The sequence below is a fragment of the Artibeus jamaicensis genome, unplaced genomic scaffold (assembly GCF_021234435.1).
Source record: "Artibeus jamaicensis isolate MK-2021 breed Jamaican fruit bat unplaced genomic scaffold, CSHL_Jam_final scaffold_1689, whole genome shotgun sequence".
In the NCBI taxonomy this organism is placed as follows: Eukaryota; Metazoa; Chordata; class Mammalia; order Chiroptera; family Phyllostomidae; genus Artibeus; species Artibeus jamaicensis.
Window position 1 is genome coordinate 5,058,345 of NW_026522029.1, and position 22,540 is coordinate 5,080,884.

The window sequence follows — 22,540 nt, forward strand, 5'->3', positions numbered from 1 at the left end:
TGCACCTACCGCTTCCTTCACAGGGAACCACGTGAAACAAGCCTGTTCCCCAACCAGGACACAAAAATAGGCTGTGAAATAGGTGGTGTCAGCTGGCGAAGGCCTAACTCTGCAATTCTATAATTGCCAGCCACATAAACCAATTTTGTAATTTTTTGGTAAACTGGCCGAGGGGTGCTTTCCTTCTAGGCAGGATTCTGTTTCTTAAATGTCAGTAGCTCCCTTAGATTTGGAAGGGCAAATCTCTAGTAACGGAACAAAAAAGGTGTTTTTTTTGTGTTTGATAAAAAGATACTATCTTAGTATGTGCACAGGACAGTATACTGGTCTGAACAGAGTAAGGAGAGAGTGTCAAATTAAAACACAACTCACTCTGAAACAGACACTTCAAGAGGACCTTGTTTAGATCAGCCAGCCAGGGCCCAAGGAACACAGGGCCCAAACCAAACAAAGTAACAACCATTTGGCAGGTGGGAGGGGGAAAGAGCTCTTAAGATGAATGAGATGACTCCTGCCAGTCTGCAAGGGATGTGGAAAACTGTTCAGAGAGGAGGGAGAAAAATCAGAATAAAAAAATGTATCTGATTGGAGAAGACACTGGTTAACAAATATAGGGGTTTTTACAGCTAAAACAGACCTTATAATACTCTTCCTAAAACTCCCTAATTCCAAAATAAGAAAAAGGAGACCCAAGAAAGCCAGACAAGTTTTACAGAGATAATGTGCAGAGATGCTGGCAAAGAACTCTGATTCTCTTTTGCAAAGCTCTCTGGGAGAGCACTGCACCAGGTGCCCTTAAGGAATCCAAAAGGAACACATCTCAGTTTTCCTGTCTCCCAAGAGCTTAGAATGTTACTTTGCTGGTATGACAAACAAGAAAGAGAAAAATATAAAAACAAAATGTAAATTTCTTTAAGTGCCAAATTATGCTCTACAAAAATACACAAGGCATTTATTTAGGGAGCTGGGAGAGTTGGAACACAAATCAGAAAAGGAATCAAAAAGCAAATCAGTGATTGTTGAAGTGATACTTGAAGGAAAATTGACTGATGACTAGTATTCAAAGTGGCATGAAATGTACGGGAAAAACCTGGGGAGGAATTAATAATTGTAACTTTAAAAACACTGAAAAAAATTAATGGGTGCTTTATACAGTTGTGAAATGAAAATGAAAGAGCAGACGGGGAAGTTCATGTTTACAAATTACTTCCAATTACCAAAGGACCAGCTACAATATTCAACTAACAACAAGTTGCACAAGTTCCCCAGTGGCCGAAGTTTAGGAGGCAGGTACGGCTCACTGATTTCTACCAACAAAACCAGTGAGCTGTGCTTATGAGAACAAAACCACAGAGTGAGAGAATTCTATTTTCCTGAGGATTGGGAACTTGGAGATTTTTTTTTCTTTTAAAGGGACTTCTGGCTTGGTTTGAAATCCCAAGTTATCATCAACTTGCTCTACCATCCATAAAACTAGTATTCAAAGTCAGGGTAAACTGTTCACGAAAACACCACCAGAACAAGTCCTACTTACTGACCGAGCCCCTATGTTGACGAGATCTCATTCACCGCTGCGATCGCCAGACCTTTCCTGGCTCGGCTGCCTCCAGTTGCAACCACAACTACTTTACCAAAACATCCTTCGAGCCAAGAGCAGTATCTTACAGTGAGCCACAGACTTCATCACAGCACCCCGTGCCACGGAACGCAGCACCCCGACATAATGACGTGTGAAGGTCTCAAATCACCAGCTCAGCAACTATTAAATGACTTTCTAGGAGCTTTTTAAAAAATGTTTTCCAGAAAGTTTTAGACCTATATGTGGAAAAAAGCTGGTAATGATTTGCATCCTCTGCAATCTTTTTTAAAAAAAGGCAGACCAAGAATCAAAAATAGCTTTCCATAAACAACAGCAAAATTGTAGGTTTTGCTGAGGGCATCAGCCACTTAATTTAACCCACTTCATCAGGAGCAGGAAGCCACACTGCTGTTTGCATCAGAGTTACTAGGAGACAGACGAGATAAAGGGCAGATTGGGCAGGAGAGTCTGCAGGTCAGAGGATTACTCTGATGCCATCACTGAAAACTCCCGGAGCGAGCGCCTAGGGCCACCGAAGGAGGGGCGGCCGCGCCGCAGCTCAGGGCTGTTTTCCCTCCCGCAGCCCCTCCCGCCCCCCGAAACGGGAAAGAGTGCGGTCACACCGGCCGCGGCCCGACCTCCGGGGTCGGTTGCTAGGCGCCCCCGGCCTCCCTCCCGCAGACCCGGGAAGGTGCGGGCTGCAGCCGGGAGCCCGGGCCGTTTCCTCCGCCCCCGCCCCTTCGCCCTGACGGAAGCTTCGGGACAGTGACAACACACAGGCAAAGTTTCCCTCCCGGTCGGACCTCCGCAGCCGCCCGGCGCAGAGGCGCCCTCGCCGGGCGGGCCCCGCGCCGTGGCCCCGTAGTTGGGGGACGGCGAACCCAACGGTGAAAGCCCACCGGCCGGGCGCAGGGAGGCTTCCGCGCCGCCCGCCGAGCCCACCCCGCTCCCGGGTCGCACACGGCGCCGGCGAGACACGCTCCGCCGGGAGCCCTGTCATCCGAGGACAACGACCCGCCGGGCCGCGGGAACTGCCCCGAGGGCGAGCCCGGAGCTCGCTGGCTCTCCCGGGGACGCGGGACGCGGGACGCGGTCCCTCCCGGCCCAGAGCGCCGGTCCGATGGGGGCTCCGCGGGAGGCCCCCCCACCCCGCAGGCCAGTCCGGAGCCCGCGGCCCGCCCGGCCCCCTCGGGGCGCGGATCGGAGGCCGCTCCCGGCCCAGGACTCTTCCCGCCTGGGGCCACTCACCGCCGGTGTGTCTGGTTCTCAGCCGCGAGCTGGGGCCGCCGCGAGCAGGCGGCGGAGGAGACGCGATCCGGGGCCCCGCCGCCGGGTCATCATACCCGGCGCGCGCCGGCCCGGCCCCCGCCCCCCGGAGCCGCCCCGCGCCCGTCCCGCGGGGGGAGCCCCTCCGCGCCCGGCTGGCTCCGCCGCCCGGCCCCGGCCGCCGCCTCAGCCCCTCGGGCTCCCGCCTCGGCCTCCCGCAGCCGTCCCGGGCCGCCGCCGGGCCCCTCGCACCACAGCCGCTGTCGCCAGGCCCGACGAGACGAGCGCCGAGCGGCCGCCCCATCCTGCCGGCCCCGCCCCGCGGCGCGCCCCGCCCCGCCCCGCCCCGCGCCATGACACCTACTGGGGCGGAAGTGGCGCGGCGGCCTCCGGGCGGGCGCCTGGGGGCCGGGTGGGGGCCGGGTGGGGGCCAGGTGGGGCCGGCTTCCCGCCACCGGCCCGCCGACCGACCAGCGGCGGTCGCAGGAGGCTCGGTGGCTGCAGCGGCGGGGGCCCGGCCGTGCGGCGTCAGCCGGGCCAGTGTGACATCACGGCAGGGCCGGGTGTGCGCCGCCCCCGGGGCCTGAGCGGCACGGAGGCTGTGCCGCCGGGGAGCCCGCGGCGCAGGCCTGGACGCTCCTCTGCGGGCCCTGCGCTCTGACCGCGCGACCTGCGAGCTGCACGCGCGGGGGCCGGTGAGAAGGAGCCGCGGTGCCCCGAACCCACCCCTGAAAACGCGCGGTGCGCGACAGCGGCCGCAGTTTTCCTGCCTCCATGGGAGATCGGAAGGCTGGGTATCCAGGAAACGAGTGTGGCGGGCACCCAACATTCTGGGGGGGGATGGACCCTGCATGAAAAGTAGCAGGGGGACAGATGCCATCTCCCGGGGTCAGGAGCCTACGTGGGGCTTCACATGGACCTCCCGCTGTATAAAAGGTTCTGATTCCTAAAGCGGGGACATGTTTAGGGAGTAGAATAATCTGTGTTTTCTGTTCCACAAGTGCTGCAGGCTGCGGTGATTTGAGCCCTAGGAGGTGGCTGTGCAGCCTCCTGGGCACCTGCACATACGCTCTCTGCGAAGGGGGCACAGATGTGGCTATAACAAGATTTTGCTGTCAAGCTCTCTTCCTCAGAGCTCAGCCATCCTTGAGCTCTCGGGATCCTCATCTACCCCCCCACCACACACACACAAAGATAATTTCTGTGAGGATGTGCTAAAGTGCTTAATACTGCCTTTGGGTTTCTCTCCTGACTTCACACCCCTGGGAGCAGTTCTATTTTATTGGGAACAGGAAAGTTATTTCCCTAGAGAACCAGGGTTAGCAAAACAGGACAGTTCTGTTTGCTTATTCTTCCAGAAACTGAGAGAACATACAGTCCTACATTGGGCTGACCTAGGAAACATCAAAACATAGAGAGTGGGTGAACCCGCCTGCGTGTTGAGCCAGGACAAAGGCAGGACTTGAGTTCTGGTGCAGAACAGATCCTGCTCAGAAAGCTGCAGACACACTCGGTGCTCACCACGTCCTGGTTCAGCCCAGCTCCACCACGTGTTTCTCATCTCCTGCTCATCCAAGTTCTGTCCCTCTCCTCTTTTCGAACACATTTCAAAATTCACTCCTAGGGATCTTTCCGGATTGGCAGTCTCCCCCCTGCACACACACGCTCACGCTTTTTTCAAATTATTCAGTTCTACATTACCGTCTGACTACTTAATTATGTATCCTTGTTGATCCCTGTTTTCACTATTCTTAGGTCATTTCTTCAGTCTGTCTCACTACACGGAGACCTTCTTTACGGCTCATATTTCGCCCTCTAGTATCCTCCCTTCATCTATCCAACAAACTGCCCATAGGCCTGCTCTGCACCAGACACTCTTCTCAACACTGGATCAGATGCAAGATGAATAAGGTGTGCTCTTTTCCTTAAAGGGCTTACAGTCTAATAAGGGGGGAAATGCATGGAGACATACATAACACTTGAATGACAGGGAACACTTTCAGAGAAAGTGGTATTTGAGCATGGTACAGCCAAAGAAATTTCAGAGTTCAATGCAGCTGGAGTTCATGTATCCATCAGCAAATATGCATTGAGGATCTTCTGTGTGCAAGGCAGTATATTAGAAAATAAAGATACAAAGAAGAAAAGGCGTGCTCCGTACCCAGAAGGAGCTTACAGTTCAGCAGAGGAGTGGCAGAACAGGGAGTTACTGGTAGCAAGGCAGGTTGAATCCAATTGTGAAAGGCAACGAAAAGCTATTAGAGGTTTGATAAGACAGGTACTGTGAAGGAACCTGTGCATTAAAGAGGAGATTGGCAGTGAGGAGGATGGCTGGCTGGAGTGGCTAAAGACTAGAGGGAGGGCCTGATTAGAAAACTGTGATGAGGGTGCAGCCCTGGACAGGTGGCTCGGTTGCAGCATCAGCCTGTAGACCAAAATGGCTGTGGGTTCCATTACTGGTCGGGGCACATAACCTAGGTTTTGGGTAATTCTTTGGTTGAGGCCCCTGCCTGAGGCAACTGACTCAATGTTTCTCCTTCACAAAGATGTTTCTCTCTCCCTTGTTCCCTTACCCTCTCTAAAATTAGAAGGAAAAAAAAAACCAATGAATCTATCCTAGGGTGAGGATTGAAAAAAAAGGAAGGAAGGAAAGAGAAAGAAAGAAAAAGAAAAGAAAGAAAAGAAAAAGAGAGAAAGGGAAAGAAAAGAGAGCTATGATGAGGATTTGGTCAAGCAGGGAACATGGAGAGAAGAAGGCAGATATGTGAACTGCTTCCTCCCAGAAGTCAGGGCAGCTCAAGAGGGAGACAATTGCCAGCTGGAGGCACTGACATCTCCTCTAGGGTATGACATCCCTCTAGGGCCCAGATTCAAGGTCGCAGGCAAGAAGTAACTTGCTGAGGATCTGCAGTGCCTAAGGACAAGTCGAAGAATCTGGTCAAAGCTGTGTCTTGAGAGAAACTGATGCGGAAAGCTAGGGAAATTATCCAAACAGGACATGAATCCAAGGGGCCAGGAAGAAAACTAGAATTCAGCCAACAGCTGTCCTACCCGGAAAGCCAGACAAGAGTGGTGATCTGAAGTCAAGGAGAGGGGGCAGGATATGGAGAACTCCTTTGAGCCAACAGAGGAAGACAGGCGGTCTACAGCCACCATTGTCATCTTGTGACCATAAATGTAACAGCAAACAAAGATGAAGACAACACGTAGTGGAGCTTCTAAGTGAGCCTGGAATTGCCCACTTTGGGACTTCTTTTTAAGTAAATGAATGTTCATGTGTTTTAAGGGAACTGTTAGACAAATTGTCTATTATTTGTAACCCAAATCAGTCTTAACTGACACAGCAGAGCTTTTCTAGAAGATGGAGATGGTCCACAGTGTCCAAATGTTCTAAAAAAGGAAGGAGGATGGGGACTGAAGAGTGGCCAGCGGGTTTAGCAATTAGAAAGTCACTGTTGATCTCAGTAACAGCAATTTTAGAAACAGAGTGGGAACAGAAGTGCTGCAGCTTCTACGTGGGATTTTTTCATAGTATGAGTGGTGACTCACAAACCAGGAGGGACGCTTTGGCCCAACTGCGTGATAGCACCATTCTGGTCAATTCCCGTGTTCTGCTGTCAGTATCCAAGGAAGCTGCCTGGGCCTGCGCTGTCCAGGAGATCAGAGCTGATTCGTTCTGATGGCTCTGTTTCGGTTCTCAAGAAGAAGCCAGGAAAAGTTCTGCTCCCTTCACTGGTTCCATGGAGGGTGAATCCAGCATGCGCACGGTGGAGCTTAGAATAGACCCTTTTCTTCTTCCAGGACTTACTGTGTATAATAAGTACCAGGCACTGAGTTAGCATTTAAAAAATGAAGAAAGCATATTCCTTGCCCCTGAGGGTCTCACCATATAGTTAAAGTAACCAACTAGGAACAGTTACCACACATTGGTGATACTGGTCTTCAAAGTGGTATTAAAAATGCTGAGGACTGTACCAGTTAACTGATGTCTGTCTGGAGGTCATGGCAGAAGCTTCTAGAAGTATTGCTGTTAACTGAGCAGGGACTTAAAAAAGATGGCACTACTGCTGGACCATCAGGGAGGCATTATTTGTCTTTAGTAATGATCTTCAATACATTTTCAATGCACATTGTGAACAGAAGAGTACAAACGCAATTATATTCTCGTATACACAGGCGTGACAAGTGCCATCTTGGAAAGAAGAGGTGATCGGCCTGCCACCCTAGGCTGCCGTGGAGTCGAAGGCTTAGAAACCAAAACCAGGGCAAATGCAAAGCTGAGAAGTGAAGCACCCAGCTGCATCAGGGACCAGCCCAGGATAATCTGGGGAGTGAGTGCTCTCCATTTCTTCACAAAGGCCCCTCCTTTATATTGGGAGCAGGCCTTGTCTCCTCGCCTCCCCCGTGCCAAAGCTGGGGTTGGTTGCTGGGCTGAGGAGTGCGACTGCAGGTAGGAATGTGACCCATCTGCTCTCAGGTCTAAGTCCTGCTAGTCTTTGTTTTCTTTTTGCGTCCAAAGAGGACATTCTGGGGACCGGGGCCCAGCAGAAAGGACAGCCTTGGTGGAATAGGAGCTCGGGTAAAAACAAAAGTCAAATACCAGTAGTGAAAAGAAAGGGAAGGCGGAACAACAGAGACATGGTGGTCACCAACATGTGAAGCCACTAAATGCCACCGAGTTGTACACTTTACAATGGTCAATTGTACGTCATGTGAATTTCCACCCGAGTTTAAAAGAAAAAGGAAGATTTGTAGGAATGAAAGATAATGGGCAAGAGATTTTTACCCCTAATTTCTCCTAATTTTTAAGGGTCAGCCCAGAGATTACTCTGGGGGAAGGGCGAGTGCCTAGATGCTCATACAACCATGTTTAATTCCCCCGCACATGTGTCTAATTCCTTCCTCGTCCAGGCATCACCCAGACGGAACCATCTTCCTCTCCAGTTCTTCACACACTGGCCCTCTCACTTAGAATACAGCTGAGTGATGGGGCTCTTCTCTCCCTTGCCCTGGGTCCTCACTGTTTCTCATGCCTCTGCCGTTCTGTAACTTCTCAACTTTCTGACCAATTGTTATACAAGCTCCTGGCACTTGCATTGCATATGCCTTAACCTCTCATGGATTCTAAGCCAAACCAAAGCCCAAACAAATGCTCTGGGACGGCACACAGACCCGAGGGAAGAGGGCAATGAATCAGGACGGGAACTCAAAATTTCATAACTGAGTATTATTTGTGCTAAGTCACTTTGCACTTCAGAAATCAAAAAGGGCCAGTGTTGGATTCTTTATCTGACACAATTCCTGATATGTGATTGGTACTAATAACTATTTTGCTGAGTAAATTACAGTTCATTCACAGTGTGCAAAGCATAGTCCTGCAGTCCACAAGGTCTCTGTCAAGGCACATGCATGAGTTGGTAGCCAGGTCCCCAGTTGGGGGTGTGCAAGAGGCAACTAATCTGTGTTCCTCTCACACATGGATGTTTCTTTCTTTCTCCCTCCCTTCCCTCTCTCTAAAAATAAAAAAAAGTTTGTTAACTGTCATCGAGTGTTTATCAAGTGGTTGTCTGGGGGTGGGGTAGGAAGAGCCCTATCAAAATCCTAGAGGCAAAATTCCCTAATGTGAAATAGGCTTCCATGTGACCAACCTCCATTCTCCTAGGATGTCCTGTACAGAAGAAAAACATGGCTTCGGAGTCTGATGTCAGTAGGAATCCTGATTCTTCCAGTTTCCTAGGGTGTGAGTAGGCTCCATTTCCTCATCTCCCTTATTGCACCCTTCTGAAAACTTCTTGCTAGCCCTAGCTGGTGTAGCTCAGTGGGTTGAGCACAGGCCTGCGAACCAAAAGATCGAGGTTCGATTCCCCATCAGGGTACATGCCTGGGTTGCAGGCCAGTTCCCAGAAGGGGCCAGTTCCCAGCAGGGGATGCACCAGAAACAACCATACATTGATATAAAAATAAGAAAGGAAAGAAAGAAAACAACTTGCTCTGGCTGGTGTGGCCGAGTGGCAGCCTGTGAACCAAAGAGTCACTGGTTCGATTCCCATTCGGGGCACGTGCCTGGGTTGCAGGCTAGGTCCCTAGTAGAGGATACATGAGAGGTAACCACACATTACTGTTTCTCTTCCCGTCTGTCCCTCTATATATAAATAAATAAAATCTTTATTAAAAAAAAGAAAATTAATGTTACTCCAAAATAATTCTAAATCCATTACTGTTCAACCATTTGTCTCTACTGGCCCTGTCTGTGCAACCACAACGTCTTTGAGAAGTGAAATATGGGACAACAGCCATGGAATTTTCACCCCTGTTCTTCTATTTTAAGATTTTATTTTTTAGAGGAGAAGGGAGGGAGGAAGAGTGGGAAAGAGACACATCGATGTGCAAGGAACACCAGTCTGTTGCCTCTCGCATCCCACCAACCAGGGAACCTGGCCTGCAACCAGAGCATGTGACCTGAAATCCAACTGGAGACTTTCGGTTTGTGGGACGTTGCTCAACCCACTGAGCCACACCGGTCGGCGCTTCACGCCTATCTTGATTTAAAGGGACCGCACGTTTTAATTATGTCTATATTGACTCAAAGCCTTGCAGAGAGAGGATGTACTCTCATCAACTAAAAGTTACCTTGTTAATTCCATGCTCTTCTGTAAGGATTAGAATATTGCAACTTGCGAATTAAAAAGGCTCAATTCAGACTGAATTGACTATGCTCTGGTCTCCATTGTATCTTACAGATCTCTCCTCACAGACGCAAATATTCAAAGATCAGGACTAATGTTATTCTCTATAAACCTTTATGGTTAAAACATAATAATTTAAATTATTTAAAAAATATCCTCTGAGCCCTGGCTGGTGTAGCTCAGTGGATTGAGCACAGGTCTGAGAACCAGAGGATCGAAGTTCAATTCCCAGTCAGGGCACATGCCTGGGTTGCAGGCCAGTTCCCTGCAGGCCAGTTCCCGGCAGGGGACGCACTAGAGGCAACCATACATTGATGTTTCCCTCTCTCCCTCCTTTCCCCTCTAAAGATAAATAAATAAATATTAAAAAAATATCCTCTGTTAAGTGAAATGTTTTATTGAAGAGTCTTAGTCTCTCAGGAAATGTGACCTCTAACCCTAAGGCTTGTGTTGACCGCAAAGCAAGTAAACCGTGTTTTTCCCCCTAAGTATACAGTTATGAAACATGTCTATTATAAGAGAGAGTATTAATTCATAAAATACTCTAGATATTTATGTTGTAACTAAACTCATTCTTTCCTCCTTCTGCATTCCCTCCAAATACCTGCATACACATACCTGTGGGTCTGTGTGTGGCTATATATACACATCTCCTCTATGACTCGTTGGTGGAAGAAAAGGTTCATCTTCGCCCCTGTGCCTGCTTGTGCTACTGAGGTGATGCTCACACGACTCTCCCAGATGTGAGCGCTCCGCACAGCCTCTTCCACACACCCCAGGCCAGCTCACCACCACCTCTCACTGCTGCAAGAGCTTCCTGGCTGGTGTTCATGCTTTCACTCCAGCCCCATCCATGCTTTCACTGCAGCCCCGTTCTCAACTTGCTGATTTTCGAAATACATATCAGGTCGTATCACACCCCCCTTCCGTGAAGCACTCTAACAGCCTTCCAGTATACGAGACGAAAACCCCAACTTCTGCAGACACGGCTCACTTCTTCACACAACCACACCATAACTACAACTAGAATATAGAACAACCATCACTCAGGAACAACAGACGTTGAGTTGAATGGCTTGAGTTGAGTTGTCAGACTTGACAACTACAAAATTAAAGAAACCACATCTATCCAAAGTGGCAGGAGGGGCACAGATGTGGAACGGGCTGGTCCCACATCCACGTGGATAAAAATTCAGGAGGGACATCAGGAATGAGAAGTCCCAGCCCCACACCAGGTCCCCCAGCCCAGGATTCCAGTGCCAGGAAAATAAATCCCCACACATTCTGGCTGTAAAAGCCAGCAGGGATTGAGTCGGTGGAAAAAAAATGCTGGAGTCCTAAGCGGTCCCTCTTAAAGAACCCACACATGACTCACCTACTCAGACTCACTCTCTCTGAGCTCCAGCACCAGGGTAGAAGCCTGAAAGTCACGTGTGGTGTGCAGGGAGAGACTGGAGTGTCTGGCATCGGGCGAGCAGGGGCCGTAGGCTCTTGGCTAAACCCTTCCCCCACAGAGTGGGGAGGCTGGTGCCATATCTGAGACTCCATCAACCTGGCTACCACTGTGTGACCCACCTCGGAGATCCCCAGAGGCTGTACTTCACCCAAGTTACAGGCCCACCCAAGCTGCTTTTCTGTAAGAATGGCTGGTCTTGGCTCCTAAATCCTGTCAAACAAGCAACAGCTGGCTTCAGTGAGCCCTAGCAGCAGCCAGATTAGATTCACAGTTTGGCCTCACCTGAGAATCTCCAAGCCCAGCACAAGCAGCAGCCATCTCAGACTACTTTACAGCTCAGGCAGGGTAGCCCCGGGCATAACACAGGTGGGGGCTGACCTTGGCCTGCATCACCCGGGGAACCCCAGGGCCAGTGCACCCAGTGGACAGCTACAGACCACACTGGAGCACCACCAACCTGCCTCTGCACAGCTGACCATCCACAGAGGGCAGAAGTTGGTGGTCAGTGGTCAGAGCCAGTCCTTGAAGCTGCCTGGCCTGGGTAAACCCCTCCCCTTGATCTGCCAACAGCATCCAAGCCTCAACTACAAGAGGAGGGTGTACTCAGCCCACACAAAGGGCACACCTTAAGTACCCAGCTTGGGTGATAGGGGGAGGTTGAGCCACTGGACCCTACAGGACACCTACTACATTAAACCACACAATCAAGACACGGAGTCAAAGCAGTTCTACCTAATACACAGAAACAAACACAGGGAGGCTGCCAAAATGAGGAGACAAAGAAACATGGCCAAAATGAAAGAACAGATCAAAATTCCAGTAAAAGAGCTTAAGAAAATAGAGATAAGCAATCTATCAGAGGCAGAGGTCAAAGCACTGGTTATAAGGATACTCAAGGAACTTGGTGAGGACCTCAGCAGCATAAAAAAGACCCAGTCAGAAATGGATACACTAATTGAAATAATGAAGGATGTACAAGGAAACAACGGTAGAATGGATGAAGTCCAGAACCGAACCAGTGATTTGGAACATAAGGAAGCAAAAAACAACCATGCAGAACAAGAAGAAGAAAAAGGAATGCAAAAAAATGAGGATAGGAAAAATAACCTCTGGGACAACTTCAAGAGGCCCAATATTTGTATACAGGGGTGTCAGAAGGAGAGGAGAAAGAGCGAGGAATTGGAAATCTATCTGAAAAAATAGTAACAGGAAATTTCCCTAATTTGGTGAAGGAAATAGACAGGCAAGTCTAGGTAGCACAGAGAGTCTCAATTATGATGGATACAAAGAGGTCTACTCCAAGACACATCATAATTAAAAGGCCAAAATTTAAAGGCAAAGAATGACTCTTAAAAGTAGCAAGAGAAAAGAAGTTAGTTACCAGATAGTTGCCAGATAGGAGGGGTAGGGGGAGATCCGGTGAAGAGGTGAGGGGATTAAGAAATACAAACAGGTAGTTACAGAATAGCCATGGGGATGTGAAATACGGAAGTATCGAAGTATGGGAAATGGAGGAACCAAAGAACTTACAGGCATGACCTATGGACATGAACTATGGTGTGGGGGGGATTGCCTGAGGGTGTGTAGGGGGTACTATGCGGAGGTGAGCAAAGGGGAAAGAATCAGGACAACTGTAATAGCATAACCAATAAAATAATTTAATTAAAAAAATGTAAGAACCCTCCCCTCCCCCCAGACTTCTTATTTTTGTTATATCACTCCTGACCCAACCCCTCTGAGTCCCTTTTCTTCTCCTCCCTGGCCACATACTCTTCCTTATGCTCCTCAGGCACAACGTGCATGCCCATCACACGATGTCTGCGCTGATGATCCCTCCAGGTCTTCGCCCCACTGGCTCCTTTCCCTCACTCGGGGTGCAGCTTGTGTGTCAATCCCACAGTCGCCATCCTCAACCGGCACCTGTCTCCCTCCAACACTATCAGCCGGTTGCATTTTCTTCTTGGCACTTCTCACTTCCGGGTAGTTATTTACACTGTCTCCTTCAAAATGTAAATCCCGTGTGGGTAGGGCAGTTTCTGTCTTGTTCCAATTGTATGGTTATAAAGGCGAGCAGAATCATTCCGTATCGACGTCCGTGGGATGTCCCAGGGAACAAGGTGGGAAGCACTAGGAACCCAAGACAAAATAGCTTGTGGTGCTGGTTAGGGAGGGTGGAGGGTGGGAGGCAGGTAACAGACTGACCCCTGCTCGGCGGTGGTAGCATTAGAATATGTGTGGGTGGACCCCCAGACAGGATTTCTCCTGCCCGAGAACCACTTGAAGAACGCAGAGTGAACTGTCTCCCTGGGAGTGGAGTTGAGACAGAGAACCTAGGTCCAAATCTTTCCTTTTTTTAATGTATTGGTTTTAAGAGAGAGACAGGAAGTGGGGAGGGGGAGAGAGAAAGGGAGGGAGAGGCGTGGGTTTGTTGTTCTCCTCATTTATGTGTTCCCCTCATTTATGCATTCATTGGTCGACTCTTGTCTGTGCCCTGACTTGGGACCGAACTGCAGTGTTGGTGTATCGGGACTACGCGCTAACCTACTGAGCTACCCAGCCAGGACCCAACTCCCTTTTTCTCGAACCAGCACACTCACCTCTGCTGTTTCCTACCACAACGGGAAATTTGTCTGAGTCAGGAGTGAGAGATAGCCCTGCAGAGCCAGCCTCGCAGCTTTTCTTCTCTAAGGGGACTTAAGTCGCTGTCAGTGTCCTTGTGGAAAAGTACAAGTTTCTCCAGAGATCCTGAAACAAATAACTTAAGTCATCTCTAGGGAACTTCCTTTCTCCTAGTACCTTCAGGACTAATGCAAGATCTTTATAGACCTAGGGGGTCGTGCTTAGACTCTAGAAATAAAGTGGCTACTTAGGTATAGGCCATGCAGCACTTCAACTTGAGAGAGTATTGAGAAAGCACAACAGATAAGGCAATTGCCAATCTCTATTAGAAGCCAGACAAATGTACTTTAGGAGAATAGTCTGGAATTTTCCCATTACTGATATAGAAACTTGCCAGCAACACCCAAGTTTCTCAAAGCCCTTTGCTTCTACTTCTCCACTTGAACTTCTACAGATCCCACTTCAAGGAAAATGGGTGACACAGCACGTCACAAGACTGGACATGTCCCCTTGTTGCTAGGAGATAACACCACCCTGGGCCCCCCCCTACTGAAGACAACCTTATCTCTCCCAGACACCTTCGGGCAGCGTAGAAGTGAGACAGCTAGAGGCTCCTAGAGGGAGCCCAGCTAAGCCTTGCCCTCATAGCTTAGCAAATCTCTATTGGTACAGATGATGACTTTCCAAGTGTTAACATGTACCACACTAATAACAGCATTTGGACTTTAATGAGCCTTCAAGGTGTTCTAGCGCTGTCCTTCCTCTGCAGAAAGGGTGGTAAGGAAACCCTTCTGGAGGATAAGGGCACAACGTACACCAAGGACTTTAAACATAATCCCACTTTCAGTAATTTAATAAACAAAAGTACCATGAGGCCTGGCTAGGTAGTTCAGTGGTTAGAGCGTCGTCCTGCTATGTCAAGGTTATGGGTTTGATCCCCAGTCAGGGCACATACAGGAACGGATCAATGAATGCATCCATAGGTGGAACAACAAATCGATGTTTCTTTCTCTCCCTCCCTCTCTCTCTAAAAATCAATAAAATTAAAAAAAAATTTAAATACCATGATGTATGCACAAGGGTGGTCACTGTAATATGTGTAGTTATGGAAAAGGACAGAGAAAATTTTGAATATTATGGAAATGATTTAAGATACATCCATATCATAGGGCATTGTACTATTAAAATATTTAATATACTATTACAAATACATTTTGAATATTTAGTAATACAAGGAAATGCTGAAGACACCATGTAATCTTCAGAATATAAAACTATATATAGAGTTACCCCAATTTTGAAAAAAATTGTATACTTAATACATTTACATGTGCAGAAAAGGGCTAAAACAATTGTCCTACCTAAAGGAATTTTAGTTTTCCTCTATATTTTCATATGATTCCCCAAGTTTCTCATTTTAGATATAAATTTTTTACAGAAGCAGAGGCTAAGAGACCCAGTACTTCAAACCCCCATTATTGGTGGGCAGTGAGCTGGGAATTTCCCCAAGTATCTGCCCTCCGCGGCCACCAGCAAAGGCGGGCATCTCGGACTGCTCTGTGGCCATGGAACAGAGGCTGCGCTGTCTCTCGTGGCCTGTGGGCCCAGGGCTCCCTGGACTCCAGCCCAGGACAAGGCCTGTTTCCTGTGGCCCCACAGGCCCACTGGCTACAGCTCCCAGGGGCCCTTGGGAGACTTCCAGGGAAGGTCACTGTCAACACATAGCTGTGGACTGCTTGTCCACGAGCAGGGCCCTAGAACGGTTCCTAAACTCTTCATATCTTCCTCCAAAGGATACAACTGTCTTTCCCGGGGAAGAAACAGGGGCTTCATCACGAAGGCTTGAGGACCCTTTTGGAAGCAGTGTTTATCCACATGCCCAGCTCTGCATGCCTGTGCCCTCTCTGAGACTGTGATATCTGCTGTCCTGCTTAGTGGCTTGGCATCGTGTCAGGCTGGAGCAGAAGGACAGGGCAGGGCTGCACGCCCCCACCCCCTCCACCAGCTGGCTCCTTGGTCTCTGCCCTGGATACTGAGAAAAACAGACTGTGTGCTCTGGCGCCCTACTCATCCCGGGGACGTGGGGGCGGGGGGCGGACAGTAAATATCCCAGCAATGTGCACAATCAGCAATATCCAGCAGCCCATTTGATCTTTTGTAACTTTATTTCAAAGTCAGGGCCTCCAGGCAGCTGGGAGGCCCTCGTACCCTAAGCCTGGTCTCAGATACTGCCTCGGTGAGGGGTGCCCAATCCCCCAGCTGGCCCTGTTCCAGGTAGGTCCCCAGTGACACCAACTGCAAACTCTGATGGAGGCAAAGACGGCATTTTTCTCCACTGTTCCAGGGCTCGTCATCACTTCCTGTTCCCTCCCAGAGGCAGAGACAGGAAGTGGCTTGGATGGGGTCACAGCAGTCAGTGACATTCAGGACTGGAACGTGCTGCCTGGATGACCACTTTGTCCTCCAGCACAATTCCTAATTAAAAAAAAAGAACTACCTAGGGACCCTGGTGTAGGACACGGAAGGGAGGACAAGGAGATGGCATAATGCATACGAAATAACAATGGGAATAACCTGGGCCTTAAGGAAAGAGGTTTTATTTATTTTTAGGGAAAGGGGAAGGGAAGAAAGAGGGGGAGAGAAACATCAGTGTGTGGTTGCCTCTTTTGTGTCCCCTACTGGGGACCTGGCCTGCAACCCAGGCATGTGCCCTGACTGGGAATCGAACTGGCAACACATTGCTTCACAGGCCTGTGCTCAATCCACTGAGCCACACCAGCCAGGGCATCCTGGGCCTTTTTGACTCAGACTCTTTAACTCTTTGTACAGACACCTAAGAGGCGTGCATGTCCTAAAACATTGGAGAAATACTGTACTAAAGAAATGTAAACAGATGACCATGCAGGCCTCCTCAGAACGTAACATGGATTTATACTGTGAAGGTTTTAATGAAAATGGTTTTCAAACAATCAACCATAATCTAAAGTTGCAACTGTAATAAAGTTGCAAAAGTCTCTAGGCATTAGGCTTCTAGTGAACACACTTGAATGAGTGTTGCTCCAGGGTGAGCCCAAAAGGATCCTGGGAAGACAGGAAAGGCCCTAAACAAACCCCCAGCGGCCAGCATCCACTATCTTTCAAACTGTAGGGCAGGATCAAACAAGATTATACGCTCCTCTCTCTGGACTCAGCAAGGATTTGTGGTATTCTTCCACTTGCCGGTCGAAGCCCCGGGAAGAGAACCTCGCCTGGAAAAACTTCACTGGAGTCAGGAGGTATTTCAGGGTCAGGCTGCTGAACTCAGAAGCCGGAAGAGGGAGAGCCATGCTGCTGTGAGGCAGGGGTGAGTCCTGGTGCCCCCTCACGTGCTGGGTCCCAGAGGCTGCCGAGCCATCTCTGTCTCCCCTGGGGACCAAGTGGGGCCCTACACCAATTTCCTCCCCAGTTTCCGGAGAGATAAATTCCTCATCCGTGGACCTTAAATGAACTGAAAAACCCAAGGGGACAGTCAGTACAGTCACCCTCTTCTGGGACTCAGAGAAAGGGACTGCCCCACCCCACTCTTTGCTGCGGAGGTCTGGGAACAACTGCTTCTTACTCCGCAAAGGATGGTGGGAGGGCGGCTTCTCAAGGTTCCCAGAAAGGTTCTTGTTCTTGGCCTCCTTTGAGTCCCTGTCAGCTCGAAACTGATCAGACTTTTCCACAGGAGACTCAAACATGACACCCTGGGTTCTTGGCCTCTTCAGCCTCCTTCCTAACAGGCACAGGACACTTGGTTTTCTAGAGGAGGAACTCATGTACTGCTGTACAGAGTCTGGAATCCGGGGCATGGAGAGCCTGGGGCTCAGGCTGTCCCGGAAGTAGTCGCCGTAGGGCTGCCGTCTGACAATGGGCACCACCTGGCAAGGCCTCAGTGCTGCGACAAAGGCATGAAGCTCCGAGTAGGAGGAGTGGTCGGAGTAAGGGATGATGTGGATGTCGGGGTGGGTGCGGTGGATCTGCCGGCTTGTGGGGAGGACCCCGATAGTAGGGTGGGTCTGGTTCCAGCGCAGCATGGCGGAACGGCAGACTTCCCCGTGGTCCACGGCATGGATGCGGCCAGCCTTCTCCTCCGCTGTGAACACGTCTGCCAGGCCCAACAGCCGCACCAACTCCAGGCGCCGAGGACTCAGTACCACCCAGGTCTGAAACTCCAGGGCCAGCTGCTCCAGCAGGGACTCCTTCCCCAGGTTATAGAGTCCTGAATCGTGGTGATGGGGTTGGGGAAAGGAAGAGAAGGAAGAGAATGAAGCTGTTGGGAACGCTACTAAACCAACCAAACGTTCCACAGAAATACACAGCGTGAACGGAGCAATCAGAATACGTCAGGGAGGGGATGGCATGTGAGCTGAGAGCTATGGAAAATGGGGCAAACAGAGAAGCTAACACAGAATTCACTTGGTCATTCAGTTCAACATAGGAAAGCACCTACCAAGAGACAGACACTGTGACAACGAGGTCTCAGTCCTCTAGGAGTGTAATCTCCGTGGGAACCCGTAAACCATGTGGTTAAGGGCAATGCTAGAGGCATGCACACAGAAAAGAATCTATCCATGGATGAAGTTAGAAAAAGAATCCTGAAAATGATAGCTGAGCTAAGTGTTAAAGGATGGGTCCAGGTAAACCTGGCCAGGGAAGGGAATGGCCGAGAACATTTTAAGAGGGGCTGGTGTTCATAAAGCACAGAGAAGGAACTGGTAAGAAATGACACTGGACTTTCAACGGACGACTGGATAAAGAAGATGTCCTGTTTGTACAATGGGACACGACTTCACCGTAAGACCAGGCGGAATACAGCCACACGTGACGACATGGAGGGATCTGAAGGATGACATGCTAAGGGGAAGAAGTCGGAGGGAAAAAACACTCGTATGTGGGATATAAATCAGAAAGCAGTGAACGAACAAACAAAACAACCGAACTCACAGATGCAGACAACTGAAACGGGGCTACCAGAGGGGTAGGGTGCATGGGGGGAGGGTGAAGAGGGTAAAGGGTACCAAATACAGGGGTGGAACAAAGTAGGTTTACAGTTGCAACACAAATGAGTCAATAATTAATAAATAAGTAATGTGTACTCACAACTGTAAACCTACTTTTGCCCGCCCTGAATTTGGTGAATGGAGGGAGACTAGACTTTGGGTGGTGAGCACACAATACAACATACAGATGATGTACTATAGAATTCTACACCTGAAACTTGTATGTTCTTAACTAATGTCAGCCCAATACATTTAATTTTAAAAAGTGACACACCCTGATCAGTGTGGCTCGGTTGGGCGTCGTCCCACAAAGTGAAAGGTGGCTGGATCGATTCACGGTCAGGGCACAGGCCTGGGTTGCAGATTCATCCCCTGGTCGGGGCGTGTGTGTGGGGCAACCAGTCGATGTTTCTCTCCCTCTCTCTCCCTTCCCCTCTCTCTAAAAAATAAATAAATATTGAAATAAAAATGTAGAGGCGACCCTAGAGCAGTAAACAGGGGACATACGCAGGGCGCTGTGCGTATCAGCAAGGAACTCGCACTTCCTTCTGCAAGTGAAGGGAAGCCCCTGCAGCGTGTTAGGAGAGAAAACGCTCATTCGAACCACAGGAGCAATATGATGAGGGCAGGCTGGGCTTCCTCTAAAAAACCCCGGCAGTGTGACTCTGTGGCTCAGAGGGGACGCCAACAGCAGGAGTCCAGGTGAGAAGGCCCAAGCAGTGCTGACACGGGAAAAATGGAGGCCAGCGTTTGAGTGGTGGCTGCAGGGAGAGACGTGGGAGCCGTGTGCAGTGGCTGTTCTCAGACCCTCTCTGGAGGGGCATCTCAAGTCCACACCCAGACTCTGTGCAAACTCCTTTAAAGAACTTATATTTTTATATCCACATTATTCCTACGGTTCCAATCTTCACTTTTCAGGCACGAATGTGGCTGGTTTCCTTTTCTCTCTCCCTATCTTCCCAACTTTTTAAAACCTCTTTTAGGTCCTTTACTACTAGACTGTAAGCCCTAATATTATTCAGCTTTTCATGTCACTGCTTATCCGAATGGCTGGCACATAATAGGGGCTTATTATATATTTGCAGAACGAATCCAGCCCTACTACTGACCCTCCTAGTGAGCGGTGCTCCTGTGGGGAAATGGCATTGAAAACTGAGCACAGTAGGACCGACAGTGCACGAGCAGTCAATCCCACGAGAAAGGGCTGTTCTTCCACACGTTTGGGAGTCACCCTGGCAGGTACACAGTGTTTCCCACGCCCTTGTCTGAACTACCCTGAAACTCCTTTCAAACGTGGGGCACAGCCTTTTATATAGCATTCACCACGGTGGCAATTTCTTCCCCTTTGTGGATTTATTATAATTTTGGAAACAGTCAAAAAGATCATTTAGAACTAAACCTATTACCTTTTTTAAAACAAAAGTTGACTTTCATAAACTATCTCAAAAGGCAATTCCAAAAGAAGAGTCCCCAAGATATGTTGTGCTCTTGGGGAAAACATTAGAATAAGCATACAGGTGGCTTCTCACTGTATCTAATTTTCAGCACAACACTCACTGGGATATCTGCATGCTGATACATTTCACTCACTCATGCAACAGATATTTATGAAATGCCTCATCAGGTATTAGGGGCATATCCATAATTAAAACAAAGAGCCCTGCCATTCTGGAACTTACAGTCTAGCAGGGGGAGACAGATAATAAAAACTAAACGGTGACCATTGCAGTATTGTTCTCCTACTTGAAATAAAGTTTTTTTGTCCTAAGAGCAATGGTTGCCTTTAGGATAAAGTTCGAAACGTCTTTCACAAGCACTTCAGCCCCTCCTGCCTTGCCAGTCTCCTCCCCTACTGTGCACCTGTCCCACTGGCTGCTGCTTCCCTGTCCCCAAAACACACGAGACTTCTTCCTACGTTTATCCATGCTCTCAAGGGGTTTATGTGGGGGTAGGGGCAAAGGAAGCGGAGGACAGACAATAAACAAAAAGTAACAGCATATAAAAAACACAGGGTACAGTGAAAGATAATGAGAGCTATGAAAAAACTAAACAGGTGAATTGGTAGGAGATCAAGAGTCGGCGATGTGGGAACAGGGACGGTGGGCGGATGCCAATTTTAAATAAGATGGTCAGGGCGGGTTTCATGGAGAAGGAAGGTCTGCTGCACAAAGACTTGCAAGCCGTGAGCCACCCGCAAAGAACTACGGGTGAGAGAAAAAGGAAAGGAAACCGCTCACCAATCTTTACGTTGTGCTGTGGGTGCTTTCGAATGAGCTCCACAATCTGGCGGGTGGCTTCTTGTTGGGAAGGAAGAGCCAGCTCTGGGTTGCAGTTGGTGTTGTCGAGGTATAAGGTATGGATCTGTTTCCCCACGCTCAGGGCTGGCTCCTTCAGCATGGAGGGTGTATACCGAAAATCACCTGGAGACAAAGAGAGACAAAAGATAGGAGCCGAGCCTCCCAACTGCAACAACGAACGGCCATTTGCTTCAGTGGGAAAACTGCCCTGGAGTCTGGCACCAAACTAACAGGCACAGTAGAGCTTCCTTGTGGAAATGCCTCTATCCTGCTCCACTACAAGGCTTGGACCCTTAAAGCGTGAGAAATCAGTTAAGAAAGGGCCGGTGCTCATATGAGATGAAGCTAGGAGGCCTCCAGACTTCTGTTATGAGTTAAGGCTGCTCAAGAAAGTAGTGTCTAGGCTGAAAAGGTAGGAGGGACCCCTGGGGAGGCCCACCTGTGTAGAGGATGGTTCCGAAGTATCCTTCAAAGAGAAACATGACAGAGCCAGGGCAGTGGTTGGCATCCATCAAGGTTACGGTCATGGTCTCTCTCCCAATTTCATCTAGAGGCAGGACATGGCTCTCACCAACCTCCAGAGCTCGGATCCACTGCTTAGACACCTGAGGAAACAGCTGGTCAGACCCGTGAACACAGACTCTGCTCCCTGGACTGAAAGCTATTCCTTTCCTGAATCAGGGAAAGCTGACCAAATGCTGAGCCACCCTGGAGAATAAGCTGTAATGTGAATTCCTAAACCATGCCCTCTTCCTTCTCCCACTCACCACCCCCCCCCCTCTGTACAATTCTAAATTAATTAAGAGCCCACAAAAAGTCTAGTCAGTGATGCTCAAACTTTTCTGATCATAATCCCTTGGGAGGGCACCTGTTTAAAAAAAAATTCCTACCAGATTTCCAGGACTTGTACCGGCTGTATCTACTGAATCAGATGGGGGTGGGGAAAGGGAAGTGGTGGAGAATCTGTGTATCTACCCAGCACATTACGATGAAGCAAGTTTGGGGAACATTAGCCTAGCTTTTGTGAAAAGGCAGGAAGTTTCCTTGGTTGGACTAAAAGATCTCCCCAACTTAGCGCTGATACATTCCCAAGTCTGCCAGGTGGAAGCCACACTCCTGTTTTGGCTCAAGACGAATTTACGGACTCAAACAACTCCCGCACTTGTAGCAACCAGTCCTTCTGGCCTCTACGCTGTGACCCCAGGGTTGCGATAGACCTAACGTCCCACCCAGACGTCGGGACCAGCGCTCGGAGCTCGACTCCAGCTACCGGTACCTGCAGGTGGCGGTGCAGGAGAAAAGCCGTGATTGGGGAGCAGTAGAGGGGCCGCGCCCAGGTGCTAGAGAGCCCCACGGTGTGGTCCGAGTGCATGTGGGACAGGAAAAAGAGCCGTGCGGAACCAGCCCGGCGCAGGCTCCAAAAGTCCACGGCGATGGGCGTGTGGGGGATCAGGACCCCGTTCATGGTGGCGGGCTGGAGTCACCAATGGGATCCTCATGGAATCAGAGCTCCGGTGTGAGCCTCCCGCAAGCGGCCTCGGAAAAGGGAACGCCGGGGCAAGGGCAGGGCCAAAAAGGCTAGCCCAAAAGCGGAATGAGTTACTAGAGCGGGCAGA

The 22,540-nt window shown here is 49.6% G+C and overlaps 2 protein-coding genes and 1 long non-coding RNA gene across 8 annotated transcripts in view; 1 reads left to right on the top strand and 2 right to left on the bottom strand.

Annotated features, from left to right (window-relative positions):
• Positions 1-3,108, bottom strand: part of HIPK1 (homeodomain interacting protein kinase 1) — a 51,450-nt gene extending 48,342 nt beyond the window's left edge. For all 4 annotated transcript variants that reach the window (XM_053655879.1, XM_053655878.1, XM_053655880.1 and 1 more), the window contains exon 1: positions 2,828-3,108. The gene's annotated coding sequence lies outside the window, so the exon portion shown is untranslated. The remainder of the gene's footprint in view (positions 1-2,827) is intronic.
• Positions 3,109-3,239: 131 nt separating this feature from the next.
• Positions 3,240-8,235, top strand: LOC119054585 (uncharacterized). Of its 3 annotated transcripts, XR_008389869.1 has the most exons (4): positions 3,240-3,540; positions 4,601-4,756; positions 7,022-7,295; positions 7,757-8,235. It is a non-coding gene; the product is annotated as an uncharacterized LOC119054585 (long non-coding RNA). The 3 variants fall into 3 exon arrangements; XR_008389868.1 differs by having other exon boundaries at positions 3,242-3,540; positions 7,022-8,235; XR_008389870.1 differs by lacking the exon at positions 3,240-3,540 and adding an exon at positions 3,547-3,639 and having other exon boundaries at positions 7,022-8,235.
• Positions 8,236-16,187: 7,952 nt separating this feature from the next.
• Positions 16,188-22,524, bottom strand: DCLRE1B (DNA cross-link repair 1B). The gene is made up of 4 exons (XM_037152414.2): positions 22,201-22,524; positions 21,364-21,529; positions 20,865-21,047; positions 16,188-17,846 (listed from the first exon to the last, which is right to left on the bottom strand). The coding sequence occupies exons 1-4, from the start codon at positions 22,387-22,389 to the stop codon at positions 16,762-16,764; spliced, it is 1,623 nt and encodes a 540-aa protein (XP_037008309.2). The 5' UTR covers positions 22,390-22,524; the 3' UTR covers positions 16,188-16,761.
• Positions 22,525-22,540: the final 16 nt, after the last annotated feature.

Coding starts and splice junctions, on each gene's coding strand:
- DCLRE1B (XM_037152414.2), bottom strand. CDS start 22,389: ATGAACGGGGTCCTGATCCCCCACACGCCCATCGCCGTGGACTTTTGG. Junction 21,530..22,200: donor TCCTGCACCGCCACCTGCAG/GTACCGGTAGCT, acceptor CTGTTTCCTCAG/GTGTCTAAGCAGTGGATCCG. Junction 21,048..21,363: donor CGGAACCATCCTCTACACAG/GTGGGCCTCCCC, acceptor CTTTGTCTCCAG/GTGATTTTCGGTATACACCC.